This window comes from Mixophyes fleayi, chromosome 6, assembly GCF_038048845.1.
Source record: "Mixophyes fleayi isolate aMixFle1 chromosome 6, aMixFle1.hap1, whole genome shotgun sequence".
In the NCBI taxonomy this organism is placed as follows: domain Eukaryota; kingdom Metazoa; phylum Chordata; class Amphibia; order Anura; family Limnodynastidae; genus Mixophyes; species Mixophyes fleayi.
Window position 1 is genome coordinate 162983443 of NC_134407.1, and position 19241 is coordinate 163002683.

The window sequence follows — 19241 nt, forward strand, 5'->3', positions numbered from 1 at the left end:
CATATTTGCCATTACTCCAGTCTACATTATACTCCCATTAAGGTGCCTATTCACAATACAATTCTGTCCGTGTGCATTGGCAGCCGCTGGTCCTAAACACTATCTTAACATGATTTTTCAACTGGGGCGATGACCATATCATCTTCCAAAGCACACTAACCGCCCTGTAGGAACCACCTGAACTTTCCAATTTGTAATATATCTGCCACTATATATGCACCTTTAGTGCCCTTTTGACATTTATTATATGTGGCTAACTGGACTTTTGTATTAAAACTTTTTTTTTCCCCAAGAAGCCAAATAAGGTATATTTTCTTTCAACACTATTCCCTGCTTTTGTTTTATCTTCATGACCTGTATGCAAAAACTGACACTGAAATGACACTGGATTGCACTTACAAAATCTATTGTAAAATCACTTTATTTAAATTAAAAAAAAAAAAAAAAAAAAAAAAGGAAAACGAAAAGCTTTCCATACATTGTTGAACTAGTTCCAGGATGATGTATTATGGAACGTGCATAGTTATCACACTCTGCAAACTCTAAACCTAACTCATCACATGAATTTTATAGAATGATTGAAGGATTCCATTATTAACTGCTAATCCCGCAATAACAAAATTCCTGCTAATCAACCTAGGAATCCATAGTACACACCATCCTGTCCACTTCACAGGATTCTCTGGATGTCGCTAGAACTGGTACGTAGACCTTGTGTGATTGGGTCATGCCCTGTCTGACAATTTGGAACTCATGACAATCTTGAACCTGGGAAATGCTGGATTAATTAGAATTAAAAATCTACCCTTTCATTGTTGCAGACAACCATCTGACAAGGCCAGGAATTACTGAGCCCCATAAAACACAGCAAAGATGATGTTCTATTTTATGACAGCCACATGCAGAACAATCTCTTATGAAACAGTGGCAATCAGCACTATGCTTTATGAGGCTCAGACTCTTTCTACCAGTTAGGTCACTGATCCCAAACTACTTAACTACAAAACCCTCCTAGACCACTGTGTCCAGATGTCTGCTCAGGAAGAACCATAGTCTGACAAAGCTCACCCTCATGCAAGTTGACTGTTCAGTTGCTGACACATAGTTGCCTACGTTTTAGACATGTTATAGTATCAAGAATTAAACAAAAAGTTGTCACCCTCCCTTTGTCGGCTTCTTAAGTTTACGATTCCTGGGCTTGCCTCTGCCCTTAGGCCCGACTGGCCACCTCTTCATTCCTGGACAAACGGGGCCCTGACCCAGACAGGACACAGTCCCTGGCCCTCATTATGTGTAGACATCTACCTCATCACTCACTGGGGTCAGTCTTGTGTGAAAGGTTTGATACGGAGGCCTGAATGAAAGCACAGCCCACACCCCTTGTCCTGTAATATTCCTGAATTCAAATACAGATACATCACTTCCTCCTGTCCTTTCTCTCTGGTCGTCGGCTTTGCTGGCCCTCAGCATTGCGTGGCATGAGTACTACATTGCCATTGGTAGTGTAGTGCAAAGCATATCGCTGAGGAGAGTATGGCCGGCCTTCATGGTCTCTCAGCTGGCTAAACACTTCCTGATAGAGGTTCTCCACTTCCTGTTTCATTCTCTGTAGTGATCTCAAGTTTTCTCCTTTTACTCGCAACTGTGAGTTACGTTCTCGGTTTAAACGTTTCACCTCCTGCTCCAGGTTCAGAATTGTGTCCAACTTTCTCTTACGGCAGTTTTGAGCCGCCATCTTGTTCTTTCCACGTCTGCGAATATCACGCACTAAGCAAAGCTGTGCCTCGCTAAGGTGGTACTTTGTAAGAAGCTCATTAAATTCCTCAACAGGCAGATTAATAATTTTTTCATTACTGAATGGTATCTTCATAGCTCTAGCCCTTTGTTCATCTCGCCCTGCCTGCCTATCTATGAACCCAGTTTGTCTCCGACTGCCCCTTCCCAACATAGGCTGTTGCTGCTCTTCTGGCTCATCGGGTACCATGTTGTAGGTATGATTATGCCCAACATGTTCAAGAAAGGGCAAGTGCTGAAATCGACTAGGATCCTGGGAGCTCATTCGACAGAACTTGCTGTATTCTGGCTGGTAACCACTGGCTTCTTCAGACTCCTCAGGCTCAACCATCTCAGAGTCAGAACTGTATCCCACTGCTCCCTCCTCAGAGAATGATGATGATGAGCACGAGGAAGAAGAGGAGGAGGAGGTCTCAGATCCACTAGGAGATGCTGGGCTCTGATGGGAGTCGAGAGAGAGTCCAGAATCTGAATCTAACTCTTCTTGGAGTTGTGAAGCTTGCACCTGGCTGAATCCTTCCTCCAATGCCAGCTCCATCAGGCTGATTTCATCCAGCAAAGCCTCACCCAGGATTCCACCAAGTGGGTCTTGTAGGATAGTGCTTGATGTGTCATTGGTTGTGCTATTTAGCTGTGAGGGGAAAAGCATTCCCGTTAGATTGGTAAATCCAAAAGTGGAATTGAGGTCAGAAGAGTTATGGGAGGAGAGCTGAGGCAGTGAGGACTCTGACATTGGAAATGGCTCCATGGTAGGTGTGTAGAGTGACAGGTTTTGAGAACAGCCTTGAATAGACACCTGGTCTAAGTTCTCATTCTGCTGGAGTGATGGGTCCAAGTTCAGATATAAGGGATCCTCAGCTGAACAATTGATATCCATGGGCTAAGGAAACAAACAAATTCAGGACTTTAATAGCTGTAAATCCTAGCAAACCTATATACAGATCAACATAGGGGGAAAAAACTGATATATTAGAAACACTTTCAGCATATACCACTGTGAAATACAGATCACAAATAATAATGTCCAGATTAAATAGTGTTCGAGTCATTATTAAAGGCACTTTGTACCTGCATATCCATGATAGACATTAGGTCCTGCCACTGCTCCTCCAGATCCAGTGGTGTCTCCATACTTGGGAGAAAAGGGGACAGGAGACTCTGCGTCTGATCTAAAGCCACTGGGCATGGATCCGCTTCCAAGATACTTGGGGGGGCAGGAGCTGGAAACTGCATAGAGCAGAGGTCAGCCTGTATTGTTCAAAAGGTAATAAGGTACAAAAGTGAACAAGTCAGAGGGCAATGAATTACCTCAGGAGAATCAGCAAACTGAAAAGTGTCCTCCAGAAGACTCAGGCATTCTGCCAAAGACATAGCTGTCTGACCCTGTGAAAACAAGGACTATCAGCACTGCAGTAAGATCCAGCATTGGCACATCGATATTTTGGGGTGGTAGTTACATTTCATCTCTGTTCCGTTTTTGACAGTTGAATGGAGGAGAGCTCACATATTATAATGAAAATTACAGAAGAGAGAAAGGCGAAAGTAGGGTGTACTCTGCTTTCCCCCACATACCTGTTTTCAACCACCTTAGACGACCATATGCGCTACATAAGTCTCCATGAGGACAATGATCTCTGTGAGCTTACGTCTCTCCTTGGTTCAACTGTCTAAAGCGTAAGGGAGGATAAAAAGGATTAACTTCTGTGTACCTACTAGTCTTAGTGTTACTCACCTCCTGTGGTACATTTTCCCCAGTCTCTCCATCCACTTGCACCCTGGGCTCCACAGATGATTCACTTTCTGGGTCATCACCCAAGGATTCCCAAACATCTTCATTGTCTTTCTGGTGCTGGCGACTCTCAAAATCTTCACGTCCAGCTCCAAGGTCAATATCCTGAAGCCATAAAATATCTATTGGATCAATTTCCTACAAAATTAGAAACAAAAACATTTGAAAAACCTCTCTGGACAGGGAGATGTTAAACAGTGATACACAGCAAGTGAAAAAGTGAACAAGCCCAGACAAAGGCACACTGTTTATGCTACAGTGTAATTCAATAACTAGAACATATTCGTTTGAGATTTCAAATTTCTACATGATATACGATCATTGCATTAAAAGAAAGAAAAGGGTAAGATAAAGTTTTTTTATTTAAGGTGTAGTGTTTCAGGGTATGTACTCAATGGCTAGCTTCCTGTTCAATGCATTGAGAAAACACCCTTATGGAAAATCACTGAATTGTCTCCTTAATGGAAAGTCTTTCACAGAATCCCAAGGTCACTCAAGTGTACAAGATGTCTTCATGTCATGTTCTTGTGTCAGCTGCATAAGGCTGCGCACCAACAATAGAAAATCTGCTGTAAGTGCAAAGTGATCTTAACCATGACATATACACAGCACAATTACATAATTAAAACAAAAATAAAAAATTGCATAGGCATGTAATTAGTCAATAATGCCACCCTGTTGTCAACATACAAATCAAGTCTTATGATTATCCTATCGTGTGTGACACACATGAGCTCTGTATCTGTACTGCAAGATAAGATGTAAACAGGTTATATGACTGTCCCTTGCTCTATATTGTGCAAGTGTGGATCAGACACCTGTCACCTCTGGTCATGCTGCTAGTGTGACACAAATAACAGCTGTTGGCCCCTTCATCATTATCATATCTCTCATCAGAGACTATCCTCTGTCTACCCATTCACATTATATTTCATTTATAGAGCAACTACAGCTAAAAATCACAGCTGTTCGTGTATGGAAAGCAGAAATACAAATGTTGCAACACCAATCTATACTATAACTTGAAATAGCTCCATGTATCCAACATGATATTTTTAGCTACTTTCTAATACCAAGGCCATCCCTTAGGGCTTTAAGTCACAATTGCCAAGCTACTTAAGTTCACAAAGTGTACCCTTTAAAATGCAGCTGTATTATCAAATGCTACCAAGCATGTATGTACAGTGTCTGACAAATAAGTACATTAAATAGAAAATGGAGTTAAACACTCAAAAAGAGGAAAGGAAAATACTCATGTACTACAATTTCTATAGACTAGAGGCAAAATTGTGATAAATACTTCAAAACCATAAAGACATTTACCTCTATACTTAATAGTAATTTACACAATTTTGCTCCATTTCAGTAAATATGTTTTGTGGTTAAGAGCTATTTACACCATGTTCTATGTCCTTTGTTTTTGACAATATAATCCATAGAAACAGAAGTACATGCATCCTTTTCTAGTGTTCATCCAATTTCTCTGCTCACCACTTGTGAGAATATTGTCCAATGTGCTTGTCAAATACAACTACCTGTCCTACAAAAAAGATACACAAAATACAATACAGGCAAGCCTGCTATATCTTACACTGTATCATAGAAGAGTAAACACACTAAGCACCCATTTTCAAAATAAATGTGGCCTTGTTGCCAAGTTACACAACAAATATCTTACACAGGCAGACCGACCAAGTGCAGCTTTAATCCCTCACACAACACGGAAACAGAGGGATCAGGGCCTATAATAGGGAGGCTCTCTAAAGGGATGTAAAACTGTCTGTTGTAAGGACTGCTGTGGTATAAAAGGGTAGAACATACATAAACAAACCTCAGGCCTTTGCTAAATGTGTATGCCGTGCATGACTGCAGCTTCTCATTATGGTGTTCTTTGTGTATACTGTCTATGCACAAGATTAAGAAGCCTACAAACATCTGTGTGTCCTAGGTTTAATGCTAGTTCACCACACTCTCGTACTTTGGAGTAATGTAAGGTGACCCTATTCCTGTCTGCATTGCAGACTGCTCATGTTTCACATGTCAAAAAACAGCCGAACAACAGCCCCCACCCCCGCTTTAAATCCTGTGTAAACAAATCTGTACACAAATCCGGCCAAGTGACCACACAGCAGAGCTTGTAAACAAGACATGATTCTGTTGTGTTATGCCTTGTGTGATTACTTAACAAGATAACTAACACACTATGTGTAGTAACAGCTTTAACACATACCCAAGCTTTTCTTACCTCCTTGATCAGCTCAGAACTTTCAGACTGTGCAGTTGCTCCTAACTCATCACCACCACGTACTTGTTCTGTTTCTATACTGTCTCTGAGACTGCTCTCTGATGTTGGGAGATCCTGGGGGCTGTCTGGAGATCTGTTAGAGCCAGTCTGAGCACTGGACACAGAGCTCTCTGCCTCCTTGTGCACAAGCCATGCATCAAGCTCTGTGCTAGGCACTTGCAGCCTATCAAGTGCTCGCATACGGCTTAGCAGTCTGCGGGAAGTAAAAAACTGGTCCAAGTCCACACTCTTTGGGTGAACTCCATAGCCATCTGAGGTTCCACGGAGACTGTGGAACTGAGTCTGTGTATATGCTGAGGTAGGCCCAAGGATAATCTCATGCAGTGGAGGCAAGTGAGAGGGCAGATATGAGTCCAGGTCTACACGCACACCCATTAGGCTCAACAGAATGGTGAACTGAATAAGACCCTCCGTCAGATACTTCTTCAAAGACAGCATGTCTGGGAGCCCCGGGAAGCAGGGACCCCCAACACTCACACTTCCCAACACTCAGGGATATGCTTAGATTTCTCCTGGAAAAGGGGAAAAAAATTGTGAAAACATGTTAGACATGGAAAGCCCTCAACCATGTGACAATTCTTGACCCACACTGATATTCTTTAAATACACTATTAGCATTACAAGCAATTTACAGTGGTATTGCTGTAAATGAAACTTAAACAGGCTTCACCTAGTAAGCTACTTGTCTACAGCCATCATTCTCAAACCACACTTTGTTTTTGATATGGATAATTGTCGTTTGTCAAAGATAGTTTGTTCCCATTATAAAGTTTCAGTCTTCACTGCAAAGTCTAGTTTCAGGTCTGTACACACACTGTTTCTGTTCCATGTAACCACAATAAACACCACCTGAGTCTATGGGGGAAAATACATTGTAAACTGAAATGTCCAGAAACATTTTTTTTTGTCTGCTGCAATCTTGCCATTCTGTCTGCTGCTTATATTTCTGTATAATGTCTTATGACAGCACAGCTCTCTGTCCACCTTAACTCTAATAATATATCTATATATACCATAAAGGATTAGTCTGCTTCACTGCCACCAAAAGTCAGCCTGGCTCCTGTCCCAGCCCTGCAGATACCCCTCTCACCCACACGTCCTATATTTATATATAACCTCCAACACCCACATCCAGCAGTCCTCTGTTCCTCCAGCGTGTGCCCAGCACGGAGATGGTGCAATGTGTGCGAGTATCGGGACACAGGGACATTAAGGTGTGTCCCATGTAACCGCCCCCGATATTATGTACAGTATTACCACTAACAGACCGAAGTCCACAGACACCGCCTGGTTGTCCCCGCTCTCTTCCTTACTGACACCAGAGTAAGGTTTGTGCCCCCGTCTCGTGGTCCTCCGTCCTATAAGTCACCCCAGAAACGGACACGGTATATACCTGCTGCAGTCAGTCTCCCCGCTGGCGCCGCTCTTCCTCCTCGTGCATCCACCACCCCTGTACCCGTTGTCCCGACTATCACTTCCGCATCACCCGGCAACACAGACATTCTGAGCGTCCACCAATCACACTCCTGTGTGCACAGACCGCAGACTGGCTGACACCAAGCGCGGCCAATCAGAGCAGAGCAATGCAATAGTCATGCAATAAGAGGCTAGGGGAAAACCACACCACTCAACTGCCACTGACAGCTGAGCGGCAAATCACACGACCCAGCGCCAACAAGCCAGCGGTGACGTCACTGATTGACTCTCGTCTACACCAATCAGCTGTCAGGTCTGCTTATCTACTCTTTCTGCTCGACTCTTGTCTCTCAGGATGCCGGACCACGGTACACTGGTCAATTGTGAACCGCTGCCGTATTCTGGACACAACGGAGAGCAAGAGCGGGGCAAGAAATGAGCCCAGGCCCTCAGAGTGACTTGCAAAAAAAATTACGTCTTACGTCACACGTTCTAGAAACTTCTGTGCGTTTAACGTCACGTCGTAAACAACATTCGTTACGTCATAAAGCTCAGGTTGTTGCTAGAGTGTAGTGGTGGACATGTATTAGAAGACTAACTACGGGCGATCCCTAAACAGCGGGCTCTGCCAAAATGACGGCTGTAGGAAAAATTAGATCGGCTTTATTAGGTTATGGGCTGGAACAGAGCACCTGAGTTATCACGGCACGTGATCGGTGCCCTTAGAGACAACTGTCTCTCCGTCCTACTCGGCAACAGGGCGGGGCCACGTGTCTGTAGGCGGGGCTATTGTTAAAGGAATTTCCAGCGGGTCTCAGATCCGATCGAGAATAACATGGAGACGTTACCGGTACTAGAATAACTAACGTGTGACTCACTCACTCACTATATATGTATTTTATTGGATTGCACACCTTAATACACTATACCCTACTAAATCCTCTAATCTATACACTGCACGCAGTTTCACCGGCTGGACCTATTGCAGCCATGAGCCATACTGTTTGCAGTACTACCAAGTGTACCAGCCAATGGCTGGCTCCATTGATCTAGGTCCGGCCTAGGTATGGTCCAGAGCAGCTACACACTAATACTCCTGCGTCGTTTTACAAGCGCTGTAACTATTACTAAATGTATTTTTGTTATTTGAGTCATTGTCCATTTTAAGTAATTTTGTTTTGCTCTCCAACCAAAGTTAATTGGATATAAATATTAGTTTAACTTTACATTCCATTTCAAAACAGAAAGAGGAGCAGCTTTAGAAGCTAATTTCCAGCATCAATCTCCAGAACTCTGCCCCACTTTGATTTCAGTTCCAGCTCTGGAGCATAGTTAAAAAAAAAAACATTGATTGTCTCCTCTTCAGGGTACTTGTCATGTCTGACCTCCAATATTACATGAAATTCAGTCTGCCCTAATTCTGAGCAGAAAAGTGTCTGTTTTATTGTTTAAAGAAGAAGCACATGTGAAAGTATTCCTCATAGTTGTATTTCCCTCTTCCTAAGTGTCTGTTTAATAACAACTCATTAATTTATATAGGCTTATTTAATAACGGTGCAAAGAACAATGATGTGCTTTAATTCATAGCAACCAAACAGATATGAGCTTTTAGCGGTCTAGTTTAAGCAGACTGGTGAATGCTTACTTCTGATGTTGCTATGGGTTACAGCACATTGATGCTCTTGCACAATGTTATCAAATAAGTCCCAAAGGAACAGAAGAACCTAGACAAACACTTTTGTGCATGTCTTCTGCAGGACCCCACTCTTTACACTGTGAGAGCCGCCATCATTTTGGATCAGGATGGGCATCGTCTTCTAGCCAAAGTAATACTGAAGAGTGAATTGCATGTGTGTGTAAATAATGACTTGCTTTTTGTACAAATAATACATTACAGTTTCTGGTGCGACTCAACTGCAAAATTTAATAAACTAAACCAGGTTAGCGATTCTTTTGAAAAATCTAATGCATGTGTTTTGTTTTTCTTTGCATAAACTTTCCATAAATATAACATTAAGGGGGGTATTCAATTGTTAGCGAGATCCCCGGAAAATATTAGCATTAATACGGTAATATGCGCGTAAATACCGTTAATACGGTAGTTTACTCGCTGTGAAATTCAGCGAGTAAACTACCGTATTAACGGTATTTACGCGCATATTACCGTATTAACGCTAATATTTTTTGACCGCTCGTTTTCCGGGGGTCTCGCTAACAATTGAATACCCCCCTAAGGGGCATATTCAATTGTTGAATTTCTCCGCGGCGTTAAAAGTATAACCGTTATTACGGTAATACTAATCCAGCTTGAAAGGTACCGCAATAACGGTATTTACACGCACTATTACCGTAATGACGATAATAGTGCGCGCGCCGCGTTACTTTTGCCAGTAACTCTAACAATTGACTATGCCCCTATGCCTTTAAAGTGTGTTTTATATTTTATTATTGTGTATAATAATTTTTTGTTTGTTACAAGGACTGCATTTAAAGATTTTGCAGTTTTACACCAATTATTCAGATATTTCCCTGTACAATACCAGATACATAGCCCAACTCCATGTACCCATCTTCTGCTCACAGAGGAGGTACCTATTTAATGGACTAATCAGTATTCAGCCTATGAAGTCACTAAGAATTAGTGACATCACTGGGGGATACCTTAGTGAGACAATAAATTCACAAGCTGAACATTAATTCAGGATACAAAATGACTGCCTCTAACTTCTGTAGTGGATGGGTACATTTTAATAAATTACTAGCACATGATTACAAACCTGTCAACATGAGACGTTTTCTTTTTGTTGAAAAAAGTATTTGATTTGCACATGTCAACAAATAGAATACATACTGTACATTATATGCAGTTGACAAAAGGAATTAACATTACAGAGGATAATAGATATTGAAGGAAACTCTAAATTGCTCTGAGACAATAGGTATGTTACTGGAGTAATAGCGTGTATTTTAAGGGAGACAAACTATGGTAGAAGGGGTTAGGGGGGAAGGGTAAGGAGATATGGAGGTATTACTATATTCCGATTATTAAAGTAACGTGGTAGAGGGTATTAAGGGGTATTCAAAGTTGCCAAGAGTATGTGGACAATGGGCCTGATTCATTAAGGAAGGTAAAGCAAAAAAAAAAGGAGTAACTTTGCACCTTGGCAAAACCATGTTGCATTGGAGGGGGAGGTACATTTAAAATATGATGGCAGATTTATATGAGGGGTAGGGCATGTTCTAGGTCAACTTTAAATTTCAGTGTACAAATAAGCTATCAAATATTTGTGTGCTACATGAAAAAACAGGCAGTATTTTACCTATGTGCAAAATAATAAACTAATGTGCACCCCTTGCATTGTAACATGGTTTTGTCCAGGAGAAAAAAACTTAATGAATCAGGCCCAATGTGTATGTCTGGGAAGAGGGAGGTGTAAATCACCAAATCAGATGAAAGTTGGCAGTTACAGAAATAAGATGTCAAACGGTTGTTAATGGAGGTTGAGCTCCATAGTGAATCGTCCAGGGAGACCATGTATTTTGGAAGTTTATTGGAGTATCATTAAGAAAAGCTGAGATGCTTTCCATGCTGTAGACTGACCAGATTTTGTTGAGAGTGTGGTGGTAGTGGGGGGACGTTTTTTCTAACCCACAGCTATTAAACATTTAGCTACATTCAGATATGTTGAATACGTTTTTGCGTAGGTCAGGTGGTATCTGGAAGCGGTCTGGGAAGAAGGGAATATAGCGGGGAGTCAGGCATTTTAATCTGAGTAATAGATTCAATAAGAGAGTGAATTTGTCGCCAGAAGGATTGTATCATTGGACAACTCCACCAAACGTACAGCAAGGTACCTTGCATCCCACATCCTCTCCAATATCGATCTGTGGAGTTAGGAAATATATTATGTAGCCGGGAGGAGGGGACTAAATACCATCAATAGGAAAGTTTGAAAGAATTTTTTACTCTAATTGAAATTGATGACTTAGCTAGAGTGTCTCTATTTTTTGACCATTCTTTAAGGGTTAGAGCCTCCCCAGTATCCCGCTCCCAGGCCAGTTCATGGGGATCTTTGGTAGATTGTAATTGTTAATTAGTTGGTACGGAGTAGAAATTAGGCCCCTTGTAGAGGGGGAATTGAGACACAGAGACTCCAGATACATTTTCTTTTAGAGTGAAATCGTCGAGAATAACTTAGTCGCTGAAATTTTACTTTAGCACATCTACCATGAAATTAATGTATCAAGTAGCACCAAATAGTACAATCAGCATGGGTTTAGAGCACAAATTTATATATATATATATATATATATATATATATATATATATATATTGTGGCAAGAGCCTGCTACTGCAGAAGCACACGCGAACAACAACTTCCTTTTTATGGTGCTTTATTGTCAGGATGGTAAATGTTTGACACCGTATACTTGTACAGCAATCATGGAGACCCTAAACACTAGCTATACATAGTCCAGCGCGCTCACCCAGCTCACCCAGCTCACCCAGCTCACCCAGCTCACCCAGCTCACCCAGCTCACCCAGCTTTGGTCTCCCTGAACAAATGACACAAACAAGCTTTTATACATGATGCTCCTCCTCCAGCCTTAGCTTGATGGACAGGTGACACACCCACCTTCTCTTTAAAATAAAACACCCAGCACTACATCTGTTTGCACAACCAGACACGCCCTGTCTGTTTGCTGAGAGGAAGGATTTCAGATCATGTAAGTTTAACCAAATTTAAACTATTGCTTTTCATACATAAGTCTTCACTCTAGGTGCATTACTGCACAAATGTTTTACTCTACTTCCCTGCTTTCTCTGTATATTGTCAGCTAAATGCCTCCTTTTGTTACAATATATATATATTTACTTCAAGATTAATTTATTAATTTCAAGCCAGACAATAGCTTGCAAGGTATGCTGGGACTTATAGTTTCACAACACATGTTGTCCAGGCCTGCATTAAGGCATACAAAGCACCAAAACTTTACATTAGTACATTGTTATATTGAAAATGAAACCACACAGCTCACTTTATTGTAAAAAGTATGGAATGAAAATATATTTAATGTGCATGTTATGTCAAAATAAGTACATCAGACCCAACTGTCCTTTCATATGCCTGCCATATGGCCTCACATGCTACCGGATAGCCAATATGTTTCCTACAGCTAAGATACTGCCATATAGTTTTAGATGCCAGTGTTCCCACATATCCTACCATGCCATGAGCTAGCTATTATACTCATAGTTTCATGCGCCCTCCATATGCCACTCTATGATATGTATGTCACTATGTTCCACCGACACTCCAGAGCCCATAGTTGTGACACCCACTGTGCAGTGTTGCTGCTCTCCCTCATCCCTGTCTGCAGGGGCAGGCTGGGCTAGGGGGCAACTGCCCCCCGGCCCGGTCCCATAATGGGCTACCTTGGGCTGGGTCACTGGGCCACCTGCATTTTTTTCCATTAAAATAGGCTTCTGAGTCGAGTCTTGCCCCCCCCTGGGCTGAAATTTGCCCTCCCCTGCCTGTCTGCCTGGGTTGTAAGGGTAGATCATCAGATGCTCAGGAGACTTAATGGGCACAAAATAAAACCTGTTACTGGAATTTACCATGTGATGAACTCTGGTCACCATGAGGCCATGAGCAGATTTAAACTATATGACAAGGTGGGACTGTGTGACTTGACAGGCCTGGGAATACCAGTAAATCTCACTGCTTACCTGAACACTAATTATGTGATTGACTCCATTGGATAAAATACATAGTTCACAGATTTTAGGTCTTGGCCTGAGTTTATAATCTGCAAAGATACAAAGTTGACATGTAGTAGAGTTCACCACCAGACTTCTCAGGCCTAATACACAAGGTTCCCAGCCCTTATTCTGGCGACTACAATAAAATTATATCCATTCTTGTAATAGTATACAGAGCAGTTAATTCTGGGGGAACCTGTACAATGCTGAGGGCACTCTGGTGGTTAGTGTACAAATCATACCTGAATCCGGTGTGTAATATGTAGTGGAAAAACTCCAGTTGTCAATTTTGTTGCCCCTTCCCAGTTTTTGTGTGTGTGGGAGCTGGCTATGTGATGGTAGAGCACTGCAATGGAATTGTGTTGGCGACTTTCTGGCATTGCATTTATCAGATTGTTTTGTCATTTTGTATGCAACCTATGTATTTTTTATATTTTATATTTTTAGTATCCTAATCATTGGTACTTGTGTTTCCAGTGTTTCATTTTCCATTCCTCTTAATGTTTTAATTTGATCTAATATTGTTTGCTAAATTATTAATAAAAAAAAAATATTGCTACTTTGAAAAAGAACTCAAATTTCTCTTTCATCCGATCTGGGGGACACTACTACCATGGGTTGTATGAGGGGAGCATGGCGTTGGCACTTAACTTGTTAACTTGTTTAATGTATCAAAGCTGACAGACCCATCCCCTCTGCAACCCCCTGTAGCTACTCAGTTTAGATTAAGTGCCCAAGGGATTTGAGCTTACTTTTTGTGCTAGTAGTTTTTTAATTTATCTTTATATTACTTTATTTTTTTAGGGTACTATTTTTATTTTACTTGGATCTGAGGAGTGTGTTCTACAGATAAAGAACACACTCCTATTGAGCAGCGGCACTACTCTGTCTTGTGAGAGCCGAACGTCTTGCACTGACAGAGCTGGCAGTGTTTTTAAAAGTGCTGACAGGCGGCTTAATCAAGCCACTGTCACACTGACAGCCTCCCGAAAACTGGCACTGCCTTCACAGGCATAGAGCGCCGGTCTTTGGAGTGATGGTGGGCGCCATCTTGCCGGGGCATACCAAGTTCCCCCCTCAAAGAAAGGAGGGGGGAAATCTTGGCAAAAGCTGCAGGATCCGTTTTAGTGAGGACTTTGGAGGATAGAACATGCTGTGGCTGCCACAATATAAGGAATACAGAACCAATTCAACGAGTAGCAGCAGAACATGTCGGGGAGGAGCTAAAGAATATAGAGTTCCCCCACCTCTTCCACATACATGGAGGAACCCATCTGTGCGCCAAAGGAATTGCCCGGGAAGACAGACTTCCTCAGCCTGACAGCATCTTCTGGGGACACTGCTGGCTGACTCCTCTCCTGCATATCATGCTTAGCTGGAATGCGGAGTACCATTATTATATACCTTTCTATTCATATTAGATAGAGGATCTATGTGGGCAAGTAGTAATAAAAATCAGTTTGTATTCTACTTAGCCAACTTTCATAGGCTGGTTACAAGATACAACTTTTACTGTATAGATTAGTTGCTATACTTGTATTTGTTCAAACTATATCTTGTGTGACTGTATTGCTTAAGTGTGTTTTCCAGATAAGGGAAAAGCACCACTTACAAAATATTTCACTTGTTCAAAATGTAAGGTTAAGTTGCCTATTGTGCAAAAGGACCCGGGGGCACTTTGTACTGACTGTGACGCAGGGACACTCACTACGCAGACCCAGTCTAATGTACTAACACTACTAGAAGAACTGGCATGGGTATCTTTCCTGGTGCAGTCGGTTACTTCTCTGGTCCAACTACATACTAAGCCTACAGGGTTAACCAGTTTCTGCTGTTCTCCCTGCCGATTGAGTGCAAACTGCCCTTCCTGTGGCATTGGAGATGCCAATAACCGCCAGGACATCGGAGGTGGCTGTTGCAGGTCCATAATCCGCTGTCACGAACCTAGGCCCTACCTCTGGAGAACCAGCATGGTCCTTATCCTTGGTCAGAGGCCTGGATAGATTAAACCGTTTTCTAGAGGCTCCAAGATCTGGACTCTCTAGAAATAAGGGGCTTCAGTTTACAAATCTCCTCTCCCTCTCTGATTCTGAGAGGTCTTCTGAAGAGGAGGACGAGGCCATTTTTGACTCAGATTCTACGCAGGTCATGGACCTGGAAGAATCCTCTAAATATCACGGCATTGACGATCTGGTCTTAGCAGTGAGGCAAGCCTTGGACCTTATGGATTTGGATGAGCCCAAATCTTCAGATCGGGGTCTTTTCAAAAAAATGAGAAGGTGCACTATCCTTTTTCCACCGTCAGTGGAAGTAAGAGACATAGTAGAAGCAGCTTGGAAACAGCCAGCCCGGAAGTTTACGATTCCATGGAGATTCCTTACCCTGTACCCGCTGCAGTAAGAGGACCTGGCACGCTGGGAACAGATCCCAAAGGTTGACACTCCGGTACCTTGTTTAGCTCGCCACACTACACTTCCGGTGCCGGGTACAGCAGCCCTGCAAGATGCCACTGACCACAAGGTCGAAGCTCATTTAAAATCAATCTTTGTGTAGGCAGACGCCTCTTTCAGACCCATGTTTTCATCGGCGTGGGTTGCCAGAGAGATGGAAGCATGGGCAGAACATTTGCCCGAGGGACTGCAGGATTCAGAATTGCTTCCCCTTGCCTTGCATCTAAAGGAAGCCTCTGGATACTTATATGAGGCGGCCCAAAATGCAATCTCTGTTTACTCCGCCATATCCACTTCTGCGGTGGCAGCAAGAAGGACCTTTTGGCTGTGATCCTGGGACGCAGATACAGAATCTAAAAAAATCTCTTGAAACGTTACCATATTCAGGCGCAAGTTTGTTTGGCCCTGAATTGGACAATATTATTTGCCAGGCCACAGGTGGCAAAAGCACTTTTCTGCCAGTGAACGTTACTAAGGCAAAACCTCCTCGATTTGGCTCCTTTCGGCAGTCCTTTCGGGGGGGAGGCTCCTTTGCTAGGGATCAGACAACTAGAGGCAGACTGACCAGTAGCAGGGGACACTCTTCTAGAGGTAGGTCCTCCCTCTCTACGAGACGGCAGTCTGCAAAAGCTACGGAAAAACCAGCATCCTGACTGTCATCCACCCCTTCTTGTCTCAACAGGAGTGGGCGGACGATGGAGTCTGTTCAAAGAACAGTGGATAGAGTCCTCCTAAGACCTTTGGATTCTTGGATCATAATGAGAGGGTATATGATAGACCTGTCAGGTCAAGCCCCTCGCCGCTTCTTTGCAACATCATTACCCCGCGAGCCAGAAAGGAGACAGGCGTTGCGGCTCTGTGTCACTTCTCCTCTTTCTGCAGAAGTCATTTGCAGGTTACCAGACAACCAGAAAAGACAGGGGTTCTGTTCAAACCTGTTTCTGGTCCCAAAGCCAGACGAATCATTCCGACCCATCTTAAATTTAAAAAATGTTAAATCTACACCTAAGGGTGGACAAGTTTCGTATGGAGTCCCTCCGATCAATGATTAATGGACTGGAGGCAGACACATATTTAGCGTTGATAAATATACAGGACGCTTATTTTCACGTCCCCATTTGGGAGGGACATCAGTCACTTCTCAGATTTACGGTAGGATTAGCTCACTACCAATTCCGAGCACTCCCCTTCGGCCTCTCTACAGCGCCCAGAGTGTTCACAAAAATCATGTCAGTAATTGCGGCATGTCTTCGTTCCAGAGGGGTCAAGATAATACATTATTTAGATGACCTACTCATCAAGGCCACATCAGCGATGCTGTTGAAACAGCACCTGAAACTTACAATCAGGATCTTGGAGCACCACGGATGGGTAATAAATCTAAGGAAATCACAATTGATTCCCTGCCAGAGGATGACCTTCTTGGGGCTCATCATGGACACCAGAGAACAAAAGGTGTTTCTCCCGGAGGACAAGGCCAGGTCATTACGGGAAATAACTACACAGGTCCTGGCCACTCACACTCCGACCATCCACTTGTGCATGCGTCTCCTAGGGAAGATGGTGTCGACCTTGAAAACAATTCCTTGCGGTCGGTTCCATTCCGGCTGCTTCCAGTGGGACCTCTTATCAAAGTGGTCAGGTTCCCATCTGCATTTGGAACGCCAGAAGATCCGCTTGTCTCCAAAGGCGAGGGTGTCTCTTCAGTGGTGGTTGGTCCAGGATCACCTGGCAGTAGGCAGGTCCTTTGCCCCATGGTCCTGGATCATAGTAACCACAGACGCCAGCTTGAGGGGCTGGGGAGCTGTGGCCCTTCACTTAAGGCTGCAAGGACTTTGATCAACTCAGGAGTCTTCTCTGTCAATCAACATTCTGGAGTTGAAGGCCATGCTAATGGCTCTTCAGGGCGCCCAGACCATGATTCATGGTTGTCTGTTCAGGTTGCAATCCGACAGTGCCACAGTAGTGGCTTATGTAAACAGACAGGGCGGAACCAGAAGTGCAGGAGCAATGACAGTGGCAGCACAAATCTTCGCCTGGGCAGAACAGAATGTTCCCTCAGTCTCAGCGGTGTTCATACCAGGCATCCTGAATTGGGAGGCAGATTATCTAAGCCATCATGCAGTGATGCCAGGGGAGTGGTTACTCCATCCGGAGGTCTTCCAGTCGCTGATCCTGAGATGAGGTCTCCCGGACCTGGATCTCATGGCGTCGAGGCACAACAGGAAGATCCTGAGTTTCTGCGCAAAGGGCAAGGGAGCCCCTGGCAGTAGCCATAGATGTCATAACAATGCTCTGGGACTTCAGGTTGGGATATCTATTCCCCCCTATACCCATGATTCACCGCGTGCTGAGGCGAGAAAGGCAAGGGTGACTCCCTTTGATTCTGGCGGATCCCGCCTGGCCGCGGAGAGTATGGTATGCAGACAGTATTTCGATGGCAGTAGGTCAAGGAGTACGTCTACCACTGCGAGGCGACCTCCTTCTCCAAGGCCCATTCCGACATCAGGAATTCCCTCAGCTGACTTTAATGGCATGGCTGTTGAAGCCAGCCTTTGATGGTCTAGAGGATTCTCTCCTAGAGATGTGAACACGTTGCGAGCTCGTAAGCCAGTTTTGGCTCTTATCTACCACCGCATCTGGTGTACTTAAATCAGATGGTGTGAGAATGGGCCTTGTAATACATCGTCCTTTCCTGGCCTTCCTCCAGGATGGCCTTGATGCAGGTCTCCGGTTGGGCTACTTAAAAGTACAAATATCAGCCCTTTCGTTTTTCTTTCATTTTCGATTGGCGGACATGCCGGATATTAGGAAATTTCTACAGGGAGTCTTGCATATCAAGCTACCTTATGCCCGCCTACCGCACGTACCTCAACCTGGTGCTCGATATGCTTAAGGGGCCTCCTTTTGAACCGTTACATTCAGCAGATCTAAGGTTCTTAACGTGGCGATTGCATCGGCTCGCAGAGTGTCGGAGTTAGAGGCCCTTTCTTGTCGTGAGCCATATTTGTTTTTTCATAAGGACAGAGTAGTTCTAAGAACTATTTCTTCGTTCGTGCCGAAGGTGGTTTCGGCATTTCACATGATTGTGGTTCCAGTGTTTCAGGCGGGGGCATCTTCCAACCAGAATTCGATGGAGTGTTTAGATGTGGTCAGGGCTCTCCGAATTTATGTGAGAAGGACCTCTCACATTCGACGCACAGATTCTTTACTTATCCTTTATGATTCACATAAGAGGATGGCAAGCCTCGAAGCAATCTATTGCAAGATGGATTACTGCAACCATTAGGCAGGCTTCCATCACTACTGACCCGCCTGTGACTTACTGCCCATTCCACCCAGTCGGTGGGGGCATCTTGGGCAGCGAGAAATGGGGCCTCACTGGACCAGCTTTGCGGGGCAGAGGAGGGTGACAGCAGGGGCAGAGGAGGGTGACAGCAGGGGCAGAGGAGTGAGAGGGATCGGGGCAGAGGAGGGTGACAGCAGGGGCAGAGGAGGGTGACAGCAGGGGCAGAGGAGTGAGAGGGATCGGGGCAGAGGAGTGAGAGGGATCGGGGCAGAGGAGAGTGACAGCAGGGGCAGAGGAGGGTGACAGCAGGGGCAGAGGAGGGTGACAGCAGGGGCAGAGGAGGGTGACAGCAGGGGCAGAGGAGGGTGACAGCAGGGGCAGAGGAGGGTGACAGCAGGGGCAGAGGAGGGTGACAGCAGGGGCAGAGGAGGGTG

General features: G+C 44.0%; 2 protein-coding genes across 6 annotated transcripts in view; one reads left to right on the forward strand and one right to left on the reverse strand.

The window, feature by feature from the left end:
* Positions 1–436: 436 nt before the first annotated feature.
* Positions 437–7750, reverse strand: NFE2L1 (NFE2 like bZIP transcription factor 1). 2 transcript variants are annotated; one of them, XM_075176988.1, is made up of 6 exons: positions 7282–7750; positions 5829–6400; positions 3527–3721; positions 3103–3177; positions 2863–3021; positions 437–2674 (listed from the first exon to the last, which is right to left on the reverse strand). In XM_075176988.1, the coding sequence occupies exons 2-6, from the start codon at positions 6324–6326 to the stop codon at positions 1418–1420; spliced, it is 2184 nt and encodes a 727-aa protein (XP_075033089.1). In that variant the 5' UTR covers positions 6327–6400; positions 7282–7750; the 3' UTR covers positions 437–1417. The 2 variants fall into 2 exon arrangements, with proteins under 2 accessions (XP_075033089.1, XP_075033090.1); XM_075176989.1 differs by lacking the exon at positions 7282–7750 and adding an exon at positions 7018–7227.
* Positions 7751–7851: 101 nt separating this feature from the next.
* The window catches only part of COPZ2 (coat protein complex I subunit zeta 2), a 32604-nt gene continuing 21214 nt past the window's right edge, over positions 7852–19241 (forward strand). For 2 of the 4 annotated variants that reach the window (XM_075176990.1, XM_075176992.1), the window contains exons 1-2: positions 7852–8154; positions 9062–9244. In XM_075176990.1, coding sequence (XP_075033091.1) covers positions 8140–8154; positions 9062–9244 — 198 coding nt within the window. In that variant the 5' untranslated portion in view covers positions 7852–8139. The remainder of the gene's footprint in view (positions 8155–9061; positions 9245–19241) is intronic. The other 2 variants (XM_075176991.1, XM_075176994.1) reach the window with 2 other exon arrangements.